The sequence below is a fragment of the Lagopus leucura genome, unplaced genomic scaffold (assembly GCF_019238085.1).
Source record: "Lagopus leucura isolate 7727_CA_CO unplaced genomic scaffold, USGS_WTPT01 Super-Scaffold_100004, whole genome shotgun sequence".
Classification (NCBI taxonomy): Eukaryota; Metazoa; Chordata; class Aves; order Galliformes; family Phasianidae; genus Lagopus; species Lagopus leucura.
In genome coordinates, this window is record NW_024962264.1 from 43,820,550 (window position 1) to 43,848,177 (window position 27,628).

The window sequence follows — 27,628 nt, forward strand, 5'->3', positions numbered from 1 at the left end:
TATCTTGAATAGGCCATCAGTTAGATCTTCAGGTTGGCTTCAGATCAGCTTCAGGTGGGCACAGCTCCTGCTAAGAACATCAGATCTTAGTACAGAATATACTTTTTCCCTTTCTTTCCATCTAACCTTGTCTTGCTTTTTTTTAAAGACATATAATGTGTATCTTTTCCACAATTTGTTTCTAGTCTTTGAACTTCCTTCAAGTTATCAGCAGTTCTTTATCATTTCCCAGGCATCTCCCAAGCCACAGAATACAATATTCTTTTGTTACTATTTACTCACTTTGGCTGCATGATGCCTTTTCCTTTTCTGTAGTTGTCTTGATACTTTGTCCATTAGAGAAATCTAATTACTATTGTTGCTAATTATAGACTATATAAAATAGGATTTTACAAGCAATTCTGAGTTGCATTTTGTGCCAATATTCTGAATCTGGACTGTTTTATAAGCATAAACTGTTGTCTGAAAGACCATGTTCTGCAATTACTTGATTAGGTCAGCTGGGAGGTTTCTTGCAAGTTAAACATTCATGTTTATTCTAGAAAAACAAATTGGAGTTACTCTTATAAATGATGAAATACAAATAAAACAGTTTTTGTTCCCATTTATCTGGTTTCTATTTCTTTCAGAAAAAGAAAAGGGGGAGGGGAGGCAGGAAACCAGCATGGCTTGTCAAGGACCTGCTGGTCAGACTGAAGGAAAAGAAGATATTGTACCAGCTGTGGAAACATGAGTGTGTTACCTGGGGAGAATACAGGGATGCTGTCCAGAATTGCAGAGAGGGGATTAGGAAAGCCAAGGCACAGATGAAACTGAACTTGATGGGGGATGGTAAAACCAACAAGAAGGTAATCTATACATACATTGACTAGAAGAGGCAGGCCAAATAGAGCGTACCTCCTTTGGTACATGAAAAAGGAGAACTTTCTACAAGGAGAGAAGGTTTAGATTGGACGTCAGGGGGAAGCTCTTTACAGAGTGCTGAGGTGCTGGGACAGGCTGCCCAGAGAGGTTGTGCATGCTTCATCTCTGGAAGTGGAGTTGGATGGGGCCCTGGGCAACCTGATCTAGTACCAGATATGGAGGTTGGTGGCCCTTCCTGTGGCAAGAGGGTTGAAAGTTGATGATCCTTAGGGTCTCGTCCAACCCAAGTCATTCTGTAACTTTATGATTCTCAATACAAGAAACAAATTGGAGATAATGCTATTATTTACTGTGATATGTTTTATTTATTCTGTCCCTTGTACTTTGAGACCAATCCTGTCTGAGAAACAATCATTTTTTTCTCAAATATTACTGAAACTCAAAGGCGGCTATTGTGCTTATCCTTGTTTTGCTTAAGCTAAACATACGCTCTTAAAAATGAAAGCTGTATAAACAGTCTTTATTATTGACAGTTTTGCCATTTCTAGGACTAGCAGCTGGGAAGCTCTGAACAATCATGGTAGTCAGAGTAAGAAAAGTAGGAAATCGGAGAGAGAGGAAATAAATGTCTTACTAAACTAAATCTGGAGAAATGCACTCTATTTTAAAATGCCATGCAAGAATCAAATATTGCCAATGAAAATATCAAGAATGGAAAGAGGAAGAAAGCATCAGCAAAGAATGAATAGAATATTTATTCTGCAAAAAGAGAAACGGAAACCCTTCAAGATGAAAGCAATATGTGATCTCATTTTCTACACAAAACCAGCACTGCACTTTTAGGGGAATAACTTTAATAATAGTAATTATAATGGATTCAATAAGTTGCATCTTGAAAGTCAGATCAGCAAATCACCATAATGCTCAATTATGATCAACAACAGTTGATCGTTTGAGACAGTTTGTTTCAGAAACTTCCTGACTGAGGTTCTTGAACTTTCTTCCCAGGCATCTAACGCCTGTAGAGCTTCTGCATTAGCAAGTAAGTGCAAACCAGGAATGTAATTTGATGCAAATCTTCCAGTCATCCCTATTTACTAAATTTGGGTTGCATTACAGAGCAGCCTCAAGGAGCTTCTCTGTCTTGGGGGCGATAATAAACACCATTGCATGGAACATAGTAATTCATTCAGTCTAGGGCACTTGAACAACATTAGTTCTTAGAAGCAAACCTCCGAAATGCATGTAATGTAAACCTCACTTCCTCAGCTATTTTCCTTCACAGGTTTACTTTTATTAGTCGGCACTACTTACCAATGTATTCGTAAGTACTGCGGTCCAAGATCAGACTAAATAGACCACAGGGTCAAGTAGACAGTGGTACAGGAAGTGCTGCATGAAAAGCTCAGTGAATAGGTCTTAGCTCAGTGGCAGAATTTTTATTTAAAAAAAAATTTAAAAAAAAAGGGTTGAGGACTTGTCTGCACATAATGCTTTGTTGTTAAGTAATACGAAAACATTGTTAAGTAATAAGGAAAGATGCCTTAAAAATAAGCCATTTGTAGTAAAGGAACTTAAATAATTGAGTTTAGAAAAGCATTTAGGAAACATTCTTTCAGCTGTTTTTTTCCAGTTTTGTTAAAATTATCAGTGCATTTCTGTTGTTTAATCTTTATTGTTTTTTATCAGAAATAGCTTTCTTCAAGCTCTTTTCTTTTTAAGGTCTGTTTCTTAAATTAACAAGATTAACTCTTGAGTAACTGTAACTTTTGAAAGCTATCAGTTTGGAAATACTAGGCTCAAAGTAAGTTGAAGAAGAGTAAATGCTACTGAGAGAGGACACTATGGCAGCTCAAATCCTTCACATTGAAAGTCTAACTATTAGAAAAAAGGGAGAGGTGAGGACTGGGGAGGGGGTGAGAGCAGGAAAGCAGGCTTAATTATTCCTGTTGTTCATAGAACAACTTGCTATTTATGAGAATTGGTGAACTTGTTCAAAGCTATGCAGAAATGAAATATTTAATTCTAAATTATCAGAACCCTTTCTTCAGCAGTTACATCTCAGGTATTTCATTTTGGCTTATTAAGGCCCTCTGCATTTTATTTTCATTCAGAGTTCTAGAGGCAGGTTAACGTGGAAACCACCAATTTCTCCAATTTTAATTTATTTTTTTTGTTTGCTTGTTTTTAAAATGCTTGTCTAAGAAATACATATCTCAGCATATGCTGAGATGCATGTGATATAATTGTACTCGTATGCAATGTATGGTTGCAATCTCCCAACCCACTTAACATTCATGTTACTGATATGTCTTTGTTCATATTTATAACAGTGAGCATACACCCTAATCCTCTAACAAAGTCTTCATTAAGTGATTGTTCAGTCCCCATAGACTCTATCCAATTCCAGGATGGAAGACACATTTGAAAAAAAAAAACCACAAAAGTGCTACAGTTATTGATGGCCTTGCTTTCATCACAGCACCCTTCTAATTACCATCTGGGCAACTAGAAGGATTATCATACAAATATTTTCACATTTGAGTCGTTGTATGCTGTACTTGTGGTTTAATATTTGCAAACTTGGATTTTGAAATTGCTCTTAGCTGTCTTTATGGCAGTTTATCTCACACAGTGCTGTAGGGAGATGGTGGGATATGTGAGGCAAACAGTTTTGGATGATCATCACTCTCAGTTTTCAGTATTAACAGTATTTCCATGAATATGAGGTGTTTCTTAAGTCAGCTGCAGTTTAATACCTGCTAAAGTTAGGAGAAGAAGAAAAAAAAACACCAGATATTTTTATTTCAGCATCATCCAGCTTATCCACACGGTCTGTTGAACAGATCAGGCTAGCTCAAGACAAATCTAGGGGAATCCTTCCCCAGAAAGTGTCATGTGTCCTTTGGAGGTAAAAACAATCTGAATTTCCCATAGTGAAAGAGGCAGGAGAAATTACCTTCCTTACATCCATGATGGGTCAGGCTATACTGTTTGGGACAGAGTAATGGACAGATTTCTTTAATAACAGCTGAGCCACTGGAGTGCCCAATCACATTCCTGTCCCCAGAGCCTTTTCTGCAGCTCATAGCAGTGTGCACATTTGCCTGTAAATCAATCTATTCTTCAAGTTCCTGTACATATGTTTTCAGAAAGATGACTACATAGTGTTAATAAATGGATGCTCAGCTGAAATTATAATAAAAATTGTGTTTCTCCTCTCTCTCCAAAGAGTACAAAAACCAACCAATTAACCTCCCCAAGAAATAACAACAAAACACTGTGGAAAATGCTGTTAAAATGTTGATTTTTCTTCAACTATGCATATATACAGATATTGTGTATAGGGAGGTGGTAGTCATAAGAAAAAATAATGTTAGAATGGTGGTACTGTATAACAAAACAAGGTCAAATGATCAAGCACATTTGTCTCAATATCCTGTCTCATTGGATAGGAGCAGAAAGTGGAAAGTCAGAAAAGAACCTAAGAATAGGACCATTCCACAGGAAGGATTCCTCTGGTAGTTTGTTTTAGATCTCCACTTTCCTTAAGTGTCTTCATTATATCTTGCTTACATCCTGGAAATTTTTTTTTTATATAATATTAATAATGTATTATGCTAAAGCGGTTCTATCAAAAAAAATATATAAATCTTTCTAGCTACTATTTCCTATGGGGGTATGGGGGTTTTGTTTGTTTTGTTTGTTTTTCCTTTTTTATTTTATTTTATTTTATTTTATTTTTCGGTATTTTACCTGCACCCATGGAATTCTTAGTAGAAATGAAAAGTGTGCACCTACACCATGCTTATTTTTTTCAGTAATTTTCTGAATACACCAGATCATATTTCCTGTCAGGAATCTATCTCATGTCTTATAGAATGTCAGTCTTTCTCTATGTTTTGTAATTGGTATGATCTCAACATTAAGTATGATGCTGAGAGCAATTATATATCCAGCTGGGAAACTCCAATCTATAAAGAGTAGCAATTCTTGGAAACAAACCTGTGCTGATTTACACGGTTGTTGATTTGGATTTTCTTTATTGGAAAACATAAGTAGTAAGTTATGGAATACTCTAAAAATACTCATAAAAATAAATAATGAAATTGTCAGTAGGGAATTAAATGTCGTTTCTGAGACTATTGTATATGTCATTTGGAATTTCCATATTTGTATGCTTACCAAAGTTTCATGTTAAAGCAAATTCTAAAGCAAGATTATTTTTCTGCCTCTTTTATGGAAGTAAAAACCTCCACATAAAATAAAATGTAAAAAATCAATGCTACCAAAGAAGTGACCATCCCTCATCAGAGCCTTAATTGAGCATAACTTAAAGATTAGAAAGCGTACACTATGGAGTCTAAAATGCTATCCAAACTGATATTCCATGTCTGAAATGTCTAAGTTATTTTTGTTTTCTGAGTTCAATGGCTAGTTTCTTTTATATTCTGATCTAGACCAAATTTCCCAAAATCAAATAAAGTCTCTGAAGGATGGAAAGCTGTTTTTTTCTGAGATCTCTGGGGAGCCTTATGCTGAGGGGACAAGAACAGGGCAAGACAGAATCAGTCTAGATGATCAAATTATTCTTTATTCTTCTTCTGCTGTCTAAAATTGTGAAGGAAATTGATAGCAGTGAAGGTGCTTTAAAGAATCTGTCAAATATAACAGTGGCTGATTTACGTATCATGGCAGAATTACGTGTCATCGCAAAAGATCATCAGCAGGTGCAAACTCTCCCAGAAATATTCTGTCTCTTAGCTCTAAGCTACTCTAAAACTAGGCAGAAAAATTCTGTGACTCTTTCTAGACCATAATATTGGTGTTATGTGAATGTATTCCACAAAATTTATTTTGGATGCTAATGTCTCTGCAAATCTGTTTTCTGACACCTTGAGAGCTACTTTTTGTCTTTTATAACTAAAAATGTAGTTAGCCTGAATTGAATGTATTTCCGGAATGTAAGTTTATCTAGTACTGTGTCTCTTGCTGAATGTACCCATATGATTCTTACTGTACTCAGTTTTGAGCTGAATGAATGCTGTGTTTTGTACAGATTGACTGTTCTGTCATCATATATGATGATATATAGTGGCATTCAAATGACTACTAATCAAATGCTGTGCTTCTTATGATTATTACACAAACTGCTTTAAGTCAGTACTGCACAGCTAAGGCTAATGACACTAAATAAAATGACACAAGGAAGGAATCTGTCTGAGATAATCCAATAATTCCCTATTGTTTTGGAAGGTTGCATTTAGTTTGAGTAATCCTTGATTTCTACATGAAAACGGTGATAATTATATTTATGTCTCCCAAGTATTTTCTCAGGAAACAGACAAACAGCCTTTCTCAATTTGTTTTAAGAACAAACACAGTACCACTGTAAGTATTTTCTTGTTTATTCTGAAGATGAAATGGATTAGTAATGGTATGAAATATGATACTAAAGAGTAAATTTTTAGGGTATCTTTTTAAGATAAAAGCAGAGTTTGCACAAACTTTTACAGATTCTGTAGGAATGTTGAACACTGTGTACATAACCACATGCAAAACAAACAGGGCCTTGTCATTTTATGCTATATAGCATGTGTCCAGCCTGCAAACCACATGAACAGTTAGTAATGTGGCCCCACAAGATCATAAGGTTTCAGCATTTTTATGTGATTTTTAGTGATATTTTCCATGAGTTGACTGCACATAGTTTGAACGTGAACTGCACAGGCAACAGCACAAAGATGTGGAGGGGAGGGGACAGAACAGTGCTAACTCCACATATCATGCCCACCACACACATTTCGTCAAAGCTAAACTTGTGTGTATTGTATGTGACATGATATTTTTAGGATATACACAGATAGGCATGCGATAACTGAATAATCTAGAAATTACAATCACGACCCAATTTCTTGATATTTAATTAAGTCATGTGTTACACTGGCAACAGCTAGAAGAATGTCTTGTATTTTCAGTACGACAAGGATCAAGAGCTACCGTCACATGTAAAACTGCTGGTCCTTACTTTTCTATTTCTGAAGGTAGTTGTATTTCTGCCTGATTTAGAAATTCATTTGCAAAAAGTCTATGGGTTGATTTTTTTACATGAATTGGAGGAAGTCCACTGACAGTTTCTCACTGCAAGGACTTGGAGAAGTTTAGGGCAGTTTCTCCATCCAGTGCATACTTACATGTTACTACACTGAGAAGAAAAGATAAGCTGCCGGCTTGTTATTGAATGCCACTGTGGATCCAGCCTCAGACAGAGGGTTTAGAAAGTGGATCAACAGATTTTATGTTCTTAGATTCCACCTCAAATAACTGAACAAAAAATAAATAAATCATTAAATATAAAAACACAGATAAAACAACAAGGAAAATACTGTTTTAAGAAGATCTTGTATAGGTTATGCTGAATGGACTTGGCCATTGTGAGGCTGCATCATTCCACAAGTCTGAAAGTAATTAGGAAGGCTGAATACAAGTAAGTTGTAGAAGTCGGGAACAAAAAATGGACCACATTCTCAATGGTTGCAAATCGAAGTATCTCCCCTGAGTTTATTGCAGTTATTTAGATCATATTGCAAGAACATGACAGCAGCAAAATGTGACTTTTCTAGTAGATGTTCTTCAGTGTCCTTTCAAGAACATTCATTTAATAAAAGAGATTTAAAGAAAGAATTGTCTTCACCCACAGTTGAAGACTGTTGGAGAACCTGACTGTATATTGTCTACTCATACGCAATATTTAATGGTATTACCTTTAACATCTACCATATGTAGGCTTGTACCTTGCATATCAGTGTCTAAGTTCCACAGAAATAAAATATGCCACCCACATCCATGCAATCATTTTAATTTGCTTTGCAACCACAGTAACTTTCTACAGTACTTGAAAACAGATCTTTATGATTTACTTTTACTTGAAATTTAAAGTCTATGGAAGAAGAACTGTGGCTTGATTTGGAAATTCATAAGCGTTTGAAAGACATTCCCAAAATAGAAGTCAGAGTTCTTACAACAGGAAACAACAATACCAACATTCTGAGTTTCTTTCCAAGTTATGACATGTGTGATGATGGATTAATAAAAGGTAGAAGCAAAGCCAAAATCTGGATAAAATATTCCAGCGAGACTGTAACCACTTATTCTTTGATTATTTCTTGAAACTGTGGCTTACCTTCAGTTTACATAATCATGTAACTGTATCAAGCCATTAGCTTTGCAGTGTTTTGCTGAACTTTTACTGTTGCTAATCTAGAAACTGTAGATCCTGACAACTTTTATTTCCAGGGGCACAGCGGTATTTGTACACTTATGTACACTTAAATTTTTTGTCATTAATTTTTCTTAATGCTCCAACACAAGGAAAGGAGCATATTCATGAATTTTGGTACATTCAGTATGAAATGTAGAAGTATGAAATACTTTATGAAATCTGGTGGTTCTACTGTGAAGGAAAAACAAATATTAAAATTTTGAAAATGTTTAATAATAGAACTGGCTGCATCTGTCTTATACATTTGGCAGAATGTGGTTGAATTTAGGCAAACTTTTTTTTCTTATACTTATTAAGAAAATATTCATACTCCAATTACTCTTCTCCTGTAAATGTAGAAGCAAATTTTTGAAAACAGAGCTTCTTGATGGAATGTCAAGTGATATTTGGCCTAAGGAAAGTAATTAAAAAATAAACATTTTGATTAATAGTTTGCCCTCAAGTGTCTGTTCATTGTTTTGGAATATTGCATTACAGTTTTTAATCCCTAATTTGCTATTATCTGAAACAACATTCTGAGTAAATTTTAACTGTAAGGAAACCAACAGTTTTTTGTTTTCATTTTGATTCCCATGAAGACAAATTTCAAAATTGCACAATTTGTGCAACTGCATAATTACAAACAAAATGTGTCTCTTCATAGCCTGTAATTCCAACTGGAATCGAATTCCAATCCGAAAATCCTTCATGAAAATAATATAAATCACAATTTGGAGTGGAGTAAAAGATTTATATTTGGATCTCTGGCTAAATACAGCTAAAAAGTCATTCTGCAGAGTTATTTACCTCTAGCTATACTTATGACTGAGAACCACCACATATGCCATTTCCTTGCATGGGCTTCAAAGACCTCTCTCTTTGAAGTTGCAGAGGTTAGACTGGTAATCTATTCCTCTTAGGGCTGTCTACCTTCACTATCCATACACATAAAAGCTACTGGGAAAAAAATCAAACCCACTTCCATTTGGGCCTGCATAACTTTGCAACTAACTTTCAAAGTTAAAACTGTAATTTTAATGCTGAAAAATGCATATATAAAATTACATGTATGACAATGAAAACCACATTTGACAAATTTAGCAGACTTTAACACAAAGTTCCACAGGAATCTTAACAAGTTAGCTCCAGATATGACCATATTAGAGAAAGCTGGAAACAGCCTTACAGAGCTGGCTTTTTAACTAAAGAAATGCCCTCAAGAAGACTCATTCCAGCTAATGAAGGTATTATGTAAACAGTTAAAAGGCAGTTGCTGGAGGCTGGTAATAAGTTCAAATATCAGCAGTTAGTAATTATGAAGGTTTCCTATCTCATTTCAGAATAACTATCCTGTTCTGGTTGTGATAGACCTGCGGAACGGAGACCTTCCTGTCACTATGTTCAGGTACTATTTTGTGGAAAGTATGTGTGATGTCTTCCACTATATCTCAAGCTCTGTTCTAAGGTCAGAGAAAGACTAAAGCTGCCAATCAATAATCTGAACAGAAAGAGTAAATAAAATTAAACAGATTGATAATTATTATAGTGGTTTTGCAACAACAGAAGCAATTGCCAAAAGGTACATGCATGACTGATCCACCCTGAAGGACAAATTTACCAACACCACTTCTTTCATTAAAGAGGCAAAAAATTGTTGACCTCCCCCAGCAGTTTGGAAATTATGCATGGTCATTATCAGTATGATTCACACTGAATTAAATTAAATAAAATTTTGTTAGATTATTTCATTTAAATATGAGACCAGTGATTAAATAGTTAGTTTTTGTGTTTTTATTATTAGCTTTTGATATGACATGAACAGCTAGCATTTATTATTAATTGATACCCTAATTAAAGCCATACTAGCCATTTCCATTAGCTTACTCAAACTTCTCCAGAGCTGTCCGTCTGGTTTTAATCAAAACCAAATGGTAATCCAAGTTCTCAGTCTGGAACGGCTAAGAGGAAGTCATTCAGAGGAGGCAGAAGAAAGCAGAAAAGATAAACAGATGATATTCACTAAATTTGTGCAGAGCAGAGGATGTAGATGCTGTGGGTTACTCTGAAGATGTGATTCAGGCACTCTGTCAAATTGGAACGAAGTAGTTACAAGTGTTTTATGTCAGCAAAATACTAATTTGATCAAGATGGAGTCTGTCCTTTTGCTTTCGCAGGGCTGGATTTGTGTGACTCTGGAGGATTCTCAGAAGAGGTAAAGCAACATATACCATTGCCTGTTATATGACTGCATTTAAACCATAGCATTCATTCTCTCAGATCCGGATAATTCTCTTGAGTAGGAATGCAATTTTAGTAGCATATGCATGCGTATCTATTGAACTGTGTGTACATGCTGATCAGAATAGTACAAGAGCCTTTGTAAGCTAAATTTAAATTGTGTTATTCTCTTCCTTTTTCCTACTACCTGGTACCAAGATGAGACATTTTGGAGACATTCCCCCTTTGTTCGGATTGATTGTCATCTTTGCATGATCCCTGGAGATGTGCAAAATGTATGTATATTTTTAAAGAAAAGAAAACATTGAGGAGGGGTTTAAAACATGTTTGCATTATGTAACTGTAGCTGAGATCTTCCAGTTTGACAGAAATACCTCAGCAGTGTGTTAAGCTGAATGTCTTGAAATTTTCAGTCTGGGCGTCTTTTTCCCTTTCCCCCCTCTCTACGCGCTCGCTCCTTTTCTCTCTGCCTCGCGCACGCACACACACGCTCTCCCTCTCTGTCTCTCTCTCCCTCTCTCAAAGGCAGGAAATACTTTTCAGGCAATCTGGGCCTGGTTGTTGAGGCCCCTTTCACAAAACATCAGTCTGAATTTAGTAGACAGAAGTCACTGGGAAAAGCTTGACAGGCTCGTGCTTAGCTAAGGCTCCCTCCAGCTGCAGAGGGTGTTTTTGTTAGAATCACACATTGAGGAAAACTGCTTAGAATAGAGCAAGGATCTCAGAAGTGAAATCTGAACTTTTATGCTAGCAGGAGCTAACTAAGACTGGGTTCTTTTGTTTGTTGTTTTTTTTTTTTTATCCCTCCTTTTTAAGGACTTTTTTTTCCCCCTTTCTTTCTTATTTTTCTTTCTTTTCTTTTTTTTTTTTTTTTAAACCAAAGATTTTAAGAAGGTCATGTCCAAGTTTGACTGACATTCTCTTCACTTACGTAAAGCTGTCTCAGAATCTTCCTATACTTTAAAATAAGACAAAATATTTTTTCTTTTTTCTTTTTTCTTTTTTCTTTTTTTTTTGAAGTGAAAGAAAAGAAAAAAACAGGAAAGAAACAAGCAGCATCCAGCACTACTGGGGCTTTCAGCATTCAGGATCCCAGCACTAAAACTGCAGGTAAATAAATAAGTATCATTGAAAATGTAAATTTAGTTGTATGCTGCTAATCCTGTTAATCAAAATGTGCCAGAGCTATAACAAAATCTTCTTGTTCATTTTGCTTAATCTTTTAAAAATATGCTTGATATGCTGAACTTTGTTTATTTGCATTCATGTATAAATAGAACTGCATGGTCTTGCCTGCATGTTTTTAATAGGCATGAAATAAGAAAGCTAAAAGTGTGAATGATATCTTTTTTCACCTCATTTGCCAACAGGGAGGGCATTTAGGGCTATGTTTTTTTCTCTTTCCCCACCTTCTCCTCCCTTCTCTTCCCTTCCCCTCCGGCACTAATGACGATGAAAAGACATTTAGATAGATATATCAGTTATACTTCTGATGGTCTTGTTGCCTAGCTTTTACTTAGTCCTAAATGAAGTTTGCAGTATAACTGACAAGACAGTCCTAAATGTGTACACTCTAAATATGCAATTTCTAGGTATCCTTCTCCTTGTTAGCTAAAGCAGGTTATTTTTAGTAACCTTTAATTAGATATGCAGTTTGGGGTGTGCTGTGCTAACTTTTAGAAGGAAAGCAGGATTCAGTGAATGTCAGCTGGCTAGATAACTTTGGTGAAGACGTATGAATTCTTTTTTTCAACCTAGTTAAGGTTTAACTATTAAAAGTAAAAACAATCTGCTGCTTAAGTGTTTAGGGGGAAACTCAGGATATCATTTTTGACTGTGTGAACAGAGCTGCAGCTATAAAAGCGGTGATTTAAGCATTTTTCACATCTGTATATATGTTTTTTTTATGTATCTTCTGTCATCCTGAATATCCAAAAGGACAGCTGTTATTTTAAGTAATGAAAGAAATTCTTTCTCGCATCATTAAGACTTCATATATTTATTGACTTGTTTCGTAACAGGAGTCATCTGTTCACATACATTGAAGATAATTTTATGAAGTTTTTTATTTGTATTTTTACTAAATACTGTTTTGAAATAATTGGTGACTAAAGAAATGATTTTATGGCTTGAAGCGAAGGAAAGGAGCAGTAAGAACTCTGGAATGGTGTCCAATATCTTCTCTGTTATAATAGACTGAGAACTGTGCTTTACTGCCCAACCCATTTTGTAGAAGAATGTTCTCCATGCTGTTTGAAGCTCTGGGACATGAAGAGCATGGAGCTGAAGGGGGAAGGAAACATCTGGTAGGCAGCAAGTTACTCCTGGGTATACTCTAAGGTGAACGTCAGAGTAGTAGTCACAACTTCCATAGTTCTTAATCATGAGCTGGGAGAGCTGTGGTAGGTCTGTGGTGAGACAAAGTTCAAAAAAGAATCTGTTCAGCTGAGTCTATGTGTCATTCCCACGAAATTCATGCTGGAACTTTGATTTGCCAAGGGATTTAATATTAGTACCTTTCAGTCCATTCTGTTACTATACTTGCCCCCTGCAATTGTGGATGTATGTACTCAGTCAGGACTGTGTTTAAACAGAGGAGATAAAATGATTAAAACAACTATTCCACATCAAGGGGCATCTTCTGTAGCATCTTCTTCTGTCTTTTAAAGGACATAATGAATGACCTCAGTTGACCTCACTTGCAAATAAAAGTACCTGAGATAGTTGAGTTATAGGGTAGACAATGGGATGAAGTCCAGAAAATACTTTCTCATTTAACTCACTTTCTCATTTAAGTTTCTCACAGGCCATAAGAAAATATAACACACATAAGTGCACTACACTCTCATTTAGAGTGTTTATTGAATAGTTCTGAAGACAAATCCCCGTTGCTATTCAAGACCTGGTCATGCTTAATCTAATTTTTGTGTTATACTATACTGTTTTCTTAGATATTGTTATTAAACAAACAAACAAACACCCTCAAAAGGACTAATGAAAAGATAGGATACAATCTAACACTGAGCATCTATAGATGTTGACCTGTTCTGTTCACTCCAAAATGCTAATACCTTTTAACTTGAAACACGCATAAAGCCAATACATGAGATGATTACTTTGAACAATAAAGCAAATTAATTAATATCTCTAGCCTTGAGCAAAACTAATGCAAGGGATCAAGTTCTTACAATAGAAAAGATTCAAAGAGCTCTCCTTTGGTATCAATTTATGTCCTTGCAAACTCTTTTGTATCTTGTGTCTGTCAACTTCAATGTTAAATTCTGTAATCAGAACACCTAAACAAAGTAAATTGGAATATTTGGGACTAATTCATGAAGATCTTTGTGACACAAAGCAAAATTTAATTCCTTGGAAAAGAAACTGAAAAACAAAAATAACTGTTTGGGTAGGCAATTTTTGAGTAGGCAAGTCTTATAGTAATTCTTATGAACTGCTGAATATAATATTAATTATATATAACAAAATATATAATAAAATACGTAATAAAAGCTATAATATTCTATAAAAATATATTTTCACATTTTGCTTTAATGTGGTGGAAAAATGGAAGAATGTCCATTTTGTCCTTTTTTATAAATCTCAAAATTTTATTCTTTTTTATTTTCTTAATTGTCTGAAATTGAATGCTGAGTTTTATAATATATTTTTCTGTTGTTCTTAAAATGAATTTTGTTGCTGAAAATTACCAGCTTTGATGCCAAGCTTCCCTGAGGAGGGCTGAAGCAGGAAGAGAACTTATGAACAATTTTATCAATTTTATTTTTTTTTCTAGAAAGGATATGTATACTTCTGAACATTCTTTTTTTCTTGTAGCCATCTGGTTCCATTTTCTGCTGTTTGGATTAAAAAAAATTCTTAAGAGATTTTTTTTTAATCTTGGTGTCCTATTCCTTCTACAAAATGAAAAGGGAGGAAAAAAAGAATTAAAAAAAAAAAAAGAAATTGAAATAGCATAGCCAGAAGACCTAGACCCTGATCTCCTTCCTAAAATCAGGAGACTGGATGAAGATTCTGGCGGTCTCTGATTCTACTCCTGACTCAAATCAGGGTCAGCTAGAACAGGCAGCTCAAGGCTTTGTCTACTTGAGTTTTGAATATCTTCAACCATGTTTATCAGTTTCAGTACTTAGTAAGGATTTTAAACTTGGCTATCTACACAGGTATACACTTTTTTTTTTTTTTTTTTTTTTTTTTTTTTAATGTGTATGTGTGTACAGGCAAACGTATACCTGTACATATACCTGTATGTATAAAAGTATTCCCCAAACCAGATGCATAATCATTTTTGCATGCAAACCCTATGTTAATAAGACTGTGACCATGATGTTTTAAAATAATTAACTCTATTGAATTTAAATACTTCATTGGGCTCCTGGCTGCATTTCAAGATGTTTTTCTATTTCTTCATTCCCCACTGGTATTTGTTGATATTTCTAGATTTTAAGTGAAGTCTTTTGGTAGAGAATTTGAAATCCATTTTTACCATAATTGCTTGTTTCTGTTGAATGGGGAAAATATGTTGAAATTACAAATGCCTGGACTTTTATCTCTGATATATTGTGCATTATCCACTGAATATAGAGGTTTGTCCTGTGCTCTACATATCTGCATGAAGACTTATTTAACGCACGCAATGTAATCTTCTAGTCTTCACTTTCCTCTGGGCTCTCTTTTTTTTTTCATTCTGATTTGCGATATTTTCTGTTTTGTATTTTTTTATATCTTGTCTCAAATTCCAGTAGGCTTAAATTAAAATGCCTTTGAAAAGGCATTTTCAGGAAAATTCTGTTACCTCTGAATTCTGAGTTCTTCTCCTGCCCTCTATCTTTCTATCAGTTCTAGGCTTTCCAGGGTAGTTACTATGCCATATTGCTAAGAATTCTGTAGTCTGATTCACTTTACATCATGTCTGACAAATGTTCCTTAATGCATAAATTTTCCAAGTTGAATGTAACTTATACTTATGGAAAGTTTCCACTGTGATCCAAAGTTTTATTTTGTGTAAGGGAGATTCAAAATTACAGTGTAATTATACTAGGAGATGAGAGAGATCTAGAGTAGAAGAGAAGATTATTAAAAAATATTATTCTGCTTAGATAACTAAATAAGAATGGAAGAGATGAGAAAAACCAGCAATATACTCACCTATTCTAACTATTTTCATATTTTTAGTAAAGTTGCATAACTGCAGCGTAATAAACATCAAACAACTTCAAGTTTGTATTACAATCTTTAATAGGAACATGTAAAGCTACTTTCTTATGTTTTCTCTTCCAAGACACAAATGTTTAACAGGTATGGGAGGAATTACTTTGGATTCACTGGTTCAATCCACAGCAGTGAACTCTCCACTTCTGATCAGCCCTGAGAGGCCTGAGAGGTTCAAGAGGTTCAACACACTGAAAGTTGTAGTGTTGGATTAAACACCTTTCTGTCGGAGATGTCAGTGCTTTCATGGCAACTTCCAAACCCAGAATCAGTGTCAACTCCATTAGAAATATAAGTAAAGATTTTTAAAAGCTTTTTCATATCATACAAACTGATAGGTGGTAAAGAAATTTGATCCAAGTAGTTTTCAGACTGAGGGAGGGTAATATGTTTTATTTTTTGTGTACAGAAACAGTAGTTTTCAGAGTTGAATGAGTATTGTCAAACAGGCTACAGACACTGAATAGGAGAAAAGCATCACAAAACTGAGAGATCAGCTGATGAGTCTGGAATTCAGGCCACTCTGTGAAATGATTTTCAATGTCTTATGCGTGAAGTATATACATAATAGCATCAAAATTACTTTTTAGTTCTGTGCTCACCAGTGATGAATACGGGCTTGTGGTTTACTCAGTAAGGGCAATGGTTACCAGCAGTCATTGCCCATAGTGCCTTGGGCTTCACAGTTCATGTCTATAACAAACTCCAGCAACTCATCTTTAAATGGAAACACTCTATTAGAACCTTAAATATAAAAGGCAGCAGGAAAACAATCTGGTTAGTTTATATTGTTTTCCAAAGAGCTTCCTGTAGCTAGAAAATTAGTATTTTACTAGGGTTGGCTAGAAAATGGAATTTCTTCCATCATGAGAAATTTAGAAAAAACAAAAAAAAAAAAAAAAGAGAGAGAGAGAGATTTGGGAAGAAGCTATTCTAATTTAGGACTAAAAGTAATAGTCACAGTCTTCTGGTTTGACATGTCCTATGGGACAGCCTTTTTTACTTTTGTGTCTGCTTGTTGAGTTGCTTCCAGTCAAGGGGAAGAGGGAGGAAAGTGTTTTTTCTGTTCTGCAAAAGTGGAGAGCAGAAAGAATTTGGGGGCAGGATTGATGAGACAGACACAAAAGCACAAAAGTAAAATTCCTTTTTAAAAGGTCTTATTCTTGCAAAAGGAATTTCCGTGTTAAGGCCTCCTATTTCTCTAGCGGATGTTATATACTTGATGGCTGTTGTCATTCTGAAATGATGCTGTGATGAAGGTGATGGAGAACATTCCATTATCGTATCAGCTAATAAGAATTCAATGCACATCATCAATATAATAAAATATCATCAAGGATTACATTCAAGAATAATAATTACACCATGATACTTTTAAAAATATTATTTCTGTTTCCTTAACTATTCATCAGTGCCAAATAGTACAAAAATACAAAGTTGGATATGTTTGTTATTTAAATTGGTTTTGATTTGATAATTAAATGGGGTGTAAATAATATAGATCTTAGGTAAGCTGGATAATTGTGGATCAGTTTGGATCCTCTCATTTCCCCTTTCTCATCCTTGAGGAAGAGGATCAGCTGATCTGAGGCTAAATGTTGGAAATAAAATATAAATGTAACCATCTTAATGTAATCACATGCTGGCTACAAGTAAAAACTCTTCTTTGTAATGATGATGAGCACTTTTGAGAGGAGCAATAGAAAGTAAAAGTAGCTAATGCTGTTTTACCTTTTCTGACAAGAAATTAAGACACATTGGCAAATCTTGGGTTCAGATCTTATGAATCAGTAACATTTGCACTAAACAAGCAAGACTTTGAAAGTGTCTGAATGAGCAACTTGTCAATCTCACGTTATAGTTTGAGGCATTTAATGTATTGAGTTCTTACTATGCTGCTGGACAATACAACAATTTCTGTAATATGCTAAATATCATTTACATCAAGGATTTAAATAGCCTTAAATGTAACCTCCTACTGTGCTGTGTACTTTCTAATTTTGACTGAGCTTGAAATTTGTTCTAGATTACCAAACACAGGCATATTTTCTTCTTTTATTCTGATTACTAGCAGGTAAAATGGAGATTATTATTATACATTTATAGTTGGAGTTGTTTTTTCCTATCTGCATTCACTTGCATTTATTGACAGGGAAGTTTACACACAATTTTATCTCCTAGTTGGTCGCTGTAATCAGGTCTCTCTGTAATTCTTCAGTAAGATTTCCAAATAAACATTAAATTAATGAACTGTCATGCCTTTTTTCCTTCAGAGTAAAATAAATAGCAAATATTCTAAAGCAATCTTTGCAAATCTATTAATAATTTCCCTTCTTATTTAAAACAAAACAAAGCTCATCTATTTATTCTCACTTTTAGATTTCTGTGGGTTTTTTGTTTTTTTCTTCTTTTCCTTTTTCATTCTTCATTAGATTCAGCCAATTTACTATATACAAAGAATAAAAGGACTTATAAATATATAGCTCAGGATCAAATGGATTTGATTGGATTTTGAAAAAAAGGTTTAGGATATCCCACCATTTTTCCCAGCAGCCGAAGGCTGAAATTCCTCCTGTTCCTCCAATTTTCTTATTTTGAAGAGACAACCCCAGGAGTTTTAGTGAGGAGATGGAGATTTCTGGGCCCAACCTACCTCTGCTTCTCCTTGCTCTCCAAGATCATCAAGAAAAAGAGTGGAACAAGAGTGCCCCAGAAAGGCTGTACTTCTCATACCTGAGCCCCAGTCAGGATCCCTTCCGACTCTGTGCATCTCCTTTCTCACATAAAACATGTATCTTGTTCCAAACTCACTGGCCTTTAGCTTGAAAGGATCAGTTTCTCCCTTTAACACCTTGAGACTTTCAGGCATCATTTCTGTGCCCTTACAATTCCCATGTACCTAGTGAGCAACTATCAAAGTTACAAATTCCACAATTTCTCATTTGAGTTGTTACTCAATCCAACCATTTCATTCCTTATCACTTTGATTTCTTGTTCTGAAAAATGTTCTCACTGATGTTCCAACCTGAGTCTTGTTATCTTTTGATCTTAAGGTTGTGATCTGTTCTCATCCTTTTTTTTTTTTTCTTTTTTAATGATCTTAAGGTGGCCAGAATTTGGTGGTGCATTGAAACAGCCTACTTCTAAAACACTATATTACAAGGTATGATCTGGTAGGAATAATCATGTCTAGCACTTGGATCATCTGTCTGTAATGAACATCAATACTAAAATCACACTATCTTTTCACTGCACATTAAAAGCACAATGCAATACAGTTCCAATATTAGTGTTTGAGATTGGTTTTTTGTTTTGTTTTGTTTTGAATATTACCTGTGGTTCTCTTCAAGCATTTCATCAGAAACTGAGGAACAAAAATTCTCACTATTTTAGAAATATTTTAGGATTGGCATTTGTTATGAGATTAAAATATGTTATTGTTATTTGGTTAAAAGCCTATGGCTTTCACTAATGCTAAAGAATGCAATCAGTCAGTACATATGTGCCAACCACTGTATTATAAATACATCAGAATTTTTCCCAATCTTTCTGGCTTCATATGCATCAGAGTCACTGAAAATTTTCCATTCAGATTATTTTTGTCAAGACAAACAACTTATTCTTAGCAGAATTCATATCTGTTATCTTGCAGTGACAGCAACCTCTTTAAGGCTTCTAAGACACGCTGTGGTTCTAAATGTTATGTCTGCAACACTGCTGCTGGCACTAATTTCTTTCAAAAAAATATATTTAAAAAAAAGGAAAGAGGAGAATTAAAATTTTTATTCTTTGGCGTTTTCACTTTTAATAGCTTTTATTTAAAAAAAAAATCTGCAGAATGAAGCAGGAAGGAAAAACAATTAGTTGGACAGTGTCTAATAAGCTATGCTTTCTCTAGACTCACGTATATTGCATTGATTTCAGTTTTCTAAAATTAATTTTTAAAGAGGAGATATATAGGTAGTGTACCTGAGTTAGTATTGATATCCTTGTTTATTGTAGTCTAGGCAAGATATCTTCAACTTTTTAGGAGAGAAAAAAAAAAAAGAGTATGCATCACACACTTTCTCAAAAGCCAGATTTTTTTGTTTTAGCCTACAGGACATAGGCTATGGGTTTTAGTTGAGTATTACTTCCTTAGCACCTTTCACTGGTACACAAAAGCTACTTCTATTATTGTCCACTAATTCATGGATGAAAATGTCACTATATGATGATCTTTCACATCTAAAATAAATTAGGGAAGCACATAATGTACTCAGTCCTACAGCAAAAATTCCTTATGTTTCTGTTCCTAAACATCAGGGTTTTGAATGATCCATACAAATGTACTGTAAAAACCTGTTTATATAAAAACTGCAGACAAGGTGAGCCGCACTTCAGTTAAATCCAAAGAGTAGTTTATGTCCAGGAAATAAGAGAAGGAAGGACTGCAAATTCTAAAACAGGCAATTTAAAATAACTAGCTATGCAAAGACCTAGAGGCTTATGTTTTATCTCAAATTATTTGTAAACAACATTCTGTTGAGCTTGGTATGGAATTACTGAAAGAGCTGAATGTAAGCCAGAACAGGAAGATGTGAGATGAGTTTATAGGAAACAGATCCCATTTGCTCAGACTTCCTTAAACAAAGCTTGCTGACTAGGGTCAGAGACCAACAAAGATAAAATAGTGATAACAAATATTTCTGCTTGATCTCAGTTGCTTACGTATGCCCACTAGGTAAAAAATTTAATGAAACATTCTTTCATCTCAGCGTAACTTTATAAGCAAATGCTTTTGCCTTATTCTTTTCCAAATAAGATTTGCATCCCATGCAAAGTAACAGGAAAAACTGAATTTCACTTGGGATGGTAATGGTTGTACTGGTGGGGATGCTGCCGAGGTGCTCTCTGCATGGCCTTGCTCACTGTGCCTGCTCTCGCTGTATCACTCCCTATGTTCTGTGATTATGTTGGTTGTGCTGCCCCATCTTGCGAGGTGGCTGCAGCTGCTGGATTCCATGTTTCTCCTCTCTTTATCCACCATGGGAAAAACATGGTGTGCTCCACTCTTGTGTGGACCAGAGAGCCCTGTTTTTGTGTCTCACTCTTGAAACCAGGAAGTTTCAGTGTTCCATTGTGGTCCAAAGAAGGGGAGCTGAGTCTCTGACAAGTCTTATAGGCTTCCTTAAAAAGGGAAAGGAAAAGGCATTTTAAAAAATGATCAACACACCTGAATGTAAGTGGTATTTCATGGGATAAAGAGAGTTTACTTCTCTGTCTGAATTTTGAAAGCCTCCTTAAAATTAAAACTCTTTAATTTGAGCTACTGAGGAAAAATCACAGGAATCCTCCTTTAAAGAAAGTGTTAGATAATCTAACTATAGGATAGCCAGCCAATTCATCTCATACAGGTTTTCTGTTGCAAAGTAACTATTTCTTCCATGAGAGCTTATGCAAAACTTCCAAACATAAACAAGCATGAAGGCTCGTCCTATTTTTCATTTCCATTGTAGCTCACAGTGAACATAGAACAGCAGTACTTTATTAGAAAATCTGTCAAATCTGGCACCTTGTTTTCTAAGCACTGCAAACCATCTCAAAGGGTGCTCAAGGGAGATTCTGCTTCAGTGTCACCACCCCCTGCCACTTTCTTTGGTCAAGCATTGCCTACTGCATCAATATTATGGATCCTCTTTAAATCATAGCACAGAACAAGAAACTCTGTCGAGGAGAAATCTTTATCTTTTATATTTTATTTCAAACTTTATTCTTCAGGAAGTTAATAGTACTAAGTAGTATAAAACTTAGCGGAACAGAAAAATAAAAGCCAAACATGAACATGAATTATTGCAGCAGCTGTATCCCAATGGTATGCTTTGACCAGAAGAAAAGGTATTTTCACTCTATAAAATATTTCAAGAAAGACTTTAAGTTTTATAAATACTCAAGTAAATACTTATAAAGGTGTACATAAATACTTATTAGAAAATGAGTACTTTTTATTAAAATTTGGAAACTGGAATTACAATGAAAAAGCTGGTATCTTTTAGTGATCAGAACAGTTCTATTGAAAATTTTCAAGTTTTTCAAAATTCTTCATGAAACAGGCATTGAGTGTATACTTAATGATCTATAAAATTAAAATGAACAAAATCAGTCTTTTCAGAATTCAGAATTTTCCTACTGATGTTTCTTTTATTCTTTTGATCTGCTTGAAAACTTAATAACACTGACTCTTGCTAGCAAAAGAAAATCTAAATTCACTGCCACTTGTCACTCTCTGGAAAGGCCATAGAGCTGGTCAGTGACTGAAAATTAGTTAAACCTAAATCTGTTTAAAGAAATTAAGTGAATTAGACTGCTAGACTTCCTCTGCTTGACTTAAAAAAAAAAAAAAAAAAAAAAAAAAAAACTGATTTAAAGTTATCTAGGGGTATGGTAATGAATGGGAGAAAGGGGTCATGTCTTCCCTTGATGGACTACAAATGGACTTGAGAGCAGCATTTCTCAGATGGCAGAAGATGCTGCACATCAAGAAAAAGGGAGGCAACAATAGCAGAAAAAAAAGTAGCAGAACACTTTTATCTCTGGAGGAGAAAGGAATATGGTTATGGATCCCATTCAGAGGCTTGGAGCAAGGGATTTTCCCAAGCACAGCAGACGTGAGTACAAAGTAAACAGGTGACCCTGCCGTGAAGGTGGAAAAGAGAGGACAGCTGCTTGTTGGCCTATGACTACATGATATCGTTACAGCAGGGAAATAATTTCTGAGCTGAATTGTAGCAGATAATGCAGCCTTTGGGGAGAGGAAGAGGAAGGAAAGTGGGCTTCCATCAGACTGGTTGATGGAAGACATCACATGCCAGAGGGACTTCAGGGAACTGGGGCTGCCTAGATAGCAAGAATCTGTAAGTTAAACGTTTCATACTCAGTGCTAATGCAAGCTTGTATTTTAGAAAACAATAAAAACTCCATTGTCATGTACTTTTTTTGTCTTGTATTTCAAGCAAAGTATTTGGTATTCACCTGTTTAATCTTTTTTTTTTTTTTTCCCTGCAGTCTACTAAGCAGCCAAAACTAGTGATAGTGCCAGTAAAACAGAAGGGTTCCTCAAGTAAAATTTATTTGTTTTTCATCCCCCATGAAATATAACTCTCCACATCCAAAAAAATGAAAAACAGTAAGGGATCTGTTCTCCCCTTTCGGCACACGTGTAACTCCATTTAACAGCAGCAAGATTAACACACGCCCATTAACTCCTTGAATGCTTGCATGCTGCTCACCACCAGCAGCCTAGAGCTGAGATGGGGGGATGCATGAATTCCATTTAGAAGCTGCATATTTTTAGCTTTTCATTTGGCTCTTTTTCTTTTTTTCTTTTTTTTTTCCTTTTTTTTTTTTTTTTTTTGAATTCTCATGTATGGCTGCAGCAACCATTTTTAACTTTTTGTAAGGGAGATAGAGCTTAAACAGAGTTTTCTAAGAAGGGGACAGAAGGAAGACAGAGGGTAATGCTGCAACTTCTGGCAGTAATTTAGGACAGCAGAAACAAAAGAGCCCCTCAGTAAAACTTCCCCTATTCAGAAGTCAAAACAAAATGTGGTGTTGTAATACTAATTCATTTTTTTACAAAGTACTTCAGGATCTAAAAGATGCAAGAGATAGCAATAGCACTGTCTTTATTGATCTCCACCCCACTGTAATTAATTGAGGTGTGCAGAAATAGTAGGAATCTATGGATCTGGAATGAAGCCAGCAAAATAGTGCAAATGCACTGGAAATTTATGCAGTAATTTGACTTTACACTTTAACAATTAAGCTTGCTCTCATATTCAACCAGGAAAGAAAAGAGAAACTTAAAGCTGAATTAACTTCTTACTACCAAATTTTGCCTCTGAAAGCAGATCATTTTTTTTGGCCTGGCTGCATGTCTTATTTTCCATTTTCCTCTGCCTCCCACACGCTAATGACTTGTGCATGGAATTCTTCTACTCTATGAACATATTTTCTTTTGAAGCACAGTCTCCATGGAGGTGGAAAATGTGAACGTGAAATGAAGCTTGCCATCAACTAAGAAGGTTAAAGATCTAGGAGCATGTACAACTCTATCCTAATAGTCACTTTATCAAGACATATTTTACTGACATTTGCTTGCATGGCATAGTTCTGTATTTTCTTGAAGACGAATATTTTTTTATTTTTTTATTTTTTTATTATTTTTTTTTTAACCTTTGGGCATGTGATTTGCCAAGGCAGTTCTGTGCCCTGGTGAATTTGTCTTTTCGGACTGAAGTGACCCAGAAGAAACTTAGTTCTTAATTTTTATTACTGCTGAAATCAGTAAGTAGATCCATCCTAAGCACTGACAGTTCTTATGTATGGAGTGAAAACTGAAGCACCTGCTCCTTCACACTCTGATGTTTTTCGGGCCAGAAGTTCTGTTTTGGTATTTGATGAAGAACCTGTTGATTTTGTTTTATAATGAGTAAATCTTTATGAGATATTTTCTTTGTGCTGATTCCATACAAGCAATGTGGGGAGATTAATGTATCCCAAATGTTGTTATGAAGAAGGCCCAATAACAATCGCCAGTGAAAGATACCTATATGGATAGGTAGGGGGTGACAGCAGGATGGGGCAGATCCTGGCAATTCAGATGACACATGCAGTTATTGCTGACAAGTTAACCTTCTGTTGAGCTCTAAGCAAAGGCTTTGTCCCTTCTTTATGTTACTAGATCTTTACTATATTCACCAAAGTCTCAGGGTGTGATTTTTTTGTTTGCTTGTTTGCTTGTTTGCTTGCTTTGGTTTTGGGTTTCAAGTTTTATGATATTTTTGTAAGAAATACACCAAAAACTTAATTTTTGTACTAGTGTATTTTTTTTATATCACACAATGACTGATTCTCCCTGCATTTTCATGTGATGCTTATAACTATAACTAATAGTCCTAATGAGAAGAAAGCAATCAGAGAAATAAGAGCCGCTGAATGGCAAAAAGTCTAGACCAAATCTCTTGTAAGAGAAATAGTTTATAATTTTGGCAAGATTCAGAATAACCCTCAAGTTCTGGTTAACTTTGTTAAGAAGTTGCTAGAGTGCTGTGCTCAGGGGTATCTCTGGATGAAGAAGAAATACAAAATAACTGAGTGTGAAAAGAAGTCATAAGTCATAATGGAATTTATATCCATTGAAATAAATATCTTATGACAGACACAGTGAAGAGAGACTTACTGTCAAATTTTGGCTCTTGAGCTACTTGCCTATCCATGTGCTTGTTTATAACATTTTTGTTTACATGATAATGGAGAGTAACTAGAAAAAAACTTCTACTGAATTATGAGAACTGTCAAGTTTTGTATGAAAACTATTAAAACTTTAAACAAAACAGTCTTCTGAATTCCTGTCCTTCTGGTCCCACGTCCTTATCTTGCTTTTACACTTCTGTTTAAACTGTTTCTTCTTTTCTCTCTTTTTTTTTTTTTTAATGTTTGGAGTTGACTCAATAACCTTGGGGTTTTTTTTGTTTGTTTTTGTTTTTTTATTTTTGCAGATGTTAAAATGATGAAGCACTCTCTCTCTCTGGAGCAGTGCAGAGCAGCCATGAGACCTCTGCTCCACTGTGGAAGGTATGCTGCATCCCGCTGCTGAACTGTTATGACATGTCTCTAGCAATCAGAAAGAAAAGCTGGGAAGAGCATGTGACCCAGTGGATGGGATTGGCTTTGGAGTCTGTGGAGTATAATACAGCATGTCGTCATGGACTCGTAGCTGATAACTTGCAGATAAGTATGGAAAAAGATGAAATTTTGAATGTGGACCGGAAAGAAAAATGTGCTTCATTTCCAGAGTGTTGTCATGGTGGAGAGCCAACTGGCTTCCCTGCAAAGCAGCTTGGAAATGTGTCAAAGGAATTGGATGAAAATGAAAACCATGAAGAGCATTTTCTGGAGGCCAGCACAGAAACTCTAGTCCATGTTTCTGATGATGATGATGATGATGATGACTATCCTGCACTCAACCTGAATGGCGTTAATCACCATATCACTGCTGTTGGAAGGGAACTAGAAGATGAAGAAGAGAGTTTAAATGGAGCAGGCTCCTTAAGACAGGTGGTACAAAAAACAGAGTGTAATGAGGAAGCTGAAACATCTGGCATAATTGGAGATGGGGACACAGTTCCTAAAGAGAAGATGGAAGAAGGTATTTGTGGCAGTATTGGCCAAAGCCTGGAGCTTTGTAGTTATGAAGCCTTAAATGAGGTAGTACAAGTAGAGAAAGAAAATCTTTTTAATTCTCCAAATGTGAAAGAAATTATTATGCCTGGGAAACAGCTGCTTCATACTGCTGTAATTGCACAACAGCGCAGGAAATCTGATGCTTTTAAAGACAGCCTTGGAAAGTCTGAATGTAATTTGGTACAGAGTGGGATTTCTTCTGATTCATGCCCCAGCATTGATAGACAGCCATGCTCAGCAGTGGAACCCAGTGAGTGCCTTATGCAATCTTCTCCTTGCTCTCATGTTCCGGCAGTGGAAAATGGTCTGGATGAAAGTGGTTTCACTGAACCTCAAGTGGCCCCTGAAAACAAATGCCTTTCAAATGTCAGTTCAGCAGAAGACACTCAGTGTTTACATTTAAGGATTGATTTGACCACACAAGAATATTCAGACAGTCAAGTGAAACTGCGCAAAAAAAAGGTAGGATGCTCATAAAGTACAAAGATTCTTTCTAACATTTTTTCTCAATTTCTTACAAAGGTAATACTGTGTCTTACTGTTTGGAGATATTTTTTTCCAGCCTTTTTCATTATCTACTCAGCTTTTTCTTCAAATAGTGAGAAAAATGTGACTATACAACAACTTAGTTTCAAGAACTCTTTTTAATGTTAAAAAATGGCTGAACTGTGAGTTTGAAATGTACTTTGTATCAAATTTATTATATATATATATATATGTGGTTTTATATGTGTTGATCATGGCTAAATGAATAAGCACCTTCTATGGATTTGTTGTTTGTTTGTTTGTTTGTTTTTTCTACTACTATCAGGTGTAATTAGTTGTCTTACAAAAGAAATTGTGTCCAGTGGCATGGAAGTCTTGTTTTAAAAAAGGGAGTGGAGGTACAATGGAAAAGTGGAACTAAACTTTAAAAGGAAGAAAAGAAATGCAGGGGGAGGGGGGTGGGGAAGGAAAAAAAAATTGAAATTCTTTGGTTTTCAGCTAAGCCCTGTGAGAAAATGTTCTTATAAAAAAAGTACAAAATAATGTTTTGTAATTTTAAAGCACCAGAGAGTTTCCCTTTCCATGCAAAGTAAAAAGGAGCATAATTCTAAAGCTTTTAATGGGCTGATTCTCCAGTAATAAAACTTGTGATGGCTTTTGTGGAAGGAGTTTTGCTGGCTGTGGCACTACAGGATTCATCCTGTATTCTGGCTTTCCCAGCTATGCTGCTAATTATTGCTAATAACCAGTGTCTAATTATTTACTCCACCCTCCTCTCTCTCTTTTTTTAAATTTGTTACCATTCAGCCTTTTTTGACTGTTTTTTTGTAAATCAGGATTCTATTAATTGTTTTTTTTTGTTTGTTTGTTTTTTGTTTTCTTGTTTTTTTCCATCAGCTGTAGCATCTCAGTAGAACTGCAAATCTTAGAGCACAAACTCATATGTTTGTGAGTACTGTACACCAACACAGTATCCTGAGTTGCTGGCCACTGTTCTCCTGTGGTAAAATTAACACTCAAATTACAAGATTGAAAGCTGAACATTTGCAAAAGATTTCAGAAGCTTAGAATTCCAGTTTTCCTTTAGTAGTTCATGCAATCTGTTAATGCAGTGGCTCCTCAACTGACTCTGCAGCAGCTGTGGCTGTTACAATTATAAAACAAGATGAACCATGTAGAAGGACCAAAAATGCTGAACTTAACTAATGGGTAGATAAAAGTTCCAATTTATATCATATTTGATAATGAATTAACTGTGTAACTATATTCTCAACTGCTCTTTCTGCATTTATTTTTCTTTTTTACTAAGTGTATTTGTTCATATTC

The 27,628-nt window shown here is 35.2% G+C and overlaps 1 protein-coding gene across 2 annotated transcripts in view; it reads left to right on the forward strand.

Moving 5' to 3' along the window:
• Nucleotides 1-9,475: 9,475 nt before the first annotated feature.
• Nucleotides 9,476-27,628, forward strand: part of DLC1 (DLC1 Rho GTPase activating protein) — a 216,991-nt gene continuing 198,838 nt past the window's right edge. The window contains exons 1-5 of one of the 2 annotated variants that reach the window (XM_042872136.1): nt 9,476-9,530; nt 10,300-10,337; nt 10,562-10,638; nt 11,384-11,473; nt 25,132-26,278. In XM_042872136.1, the coding sequence (XP_042728070.1) occupies nt 25,241-26,278 (1,038 nt within the window). In that variant the 5' untranslated portion in view covers nt 9,476-9,530; nt 10,300-10,337; nt 10,562-10,638; nt 11,384-11,473; nt 25,132-25,240. Of the gene's footprint in view, nt 9,531-10,158; nt 10,338-10,561; nt 10,639-11,383; nt 11,474-25,131; nt 26,279-27,628 lie in introns of those variants that run through there. The other variant, XM_042872137.1, reaches the window with a different exon arrangement.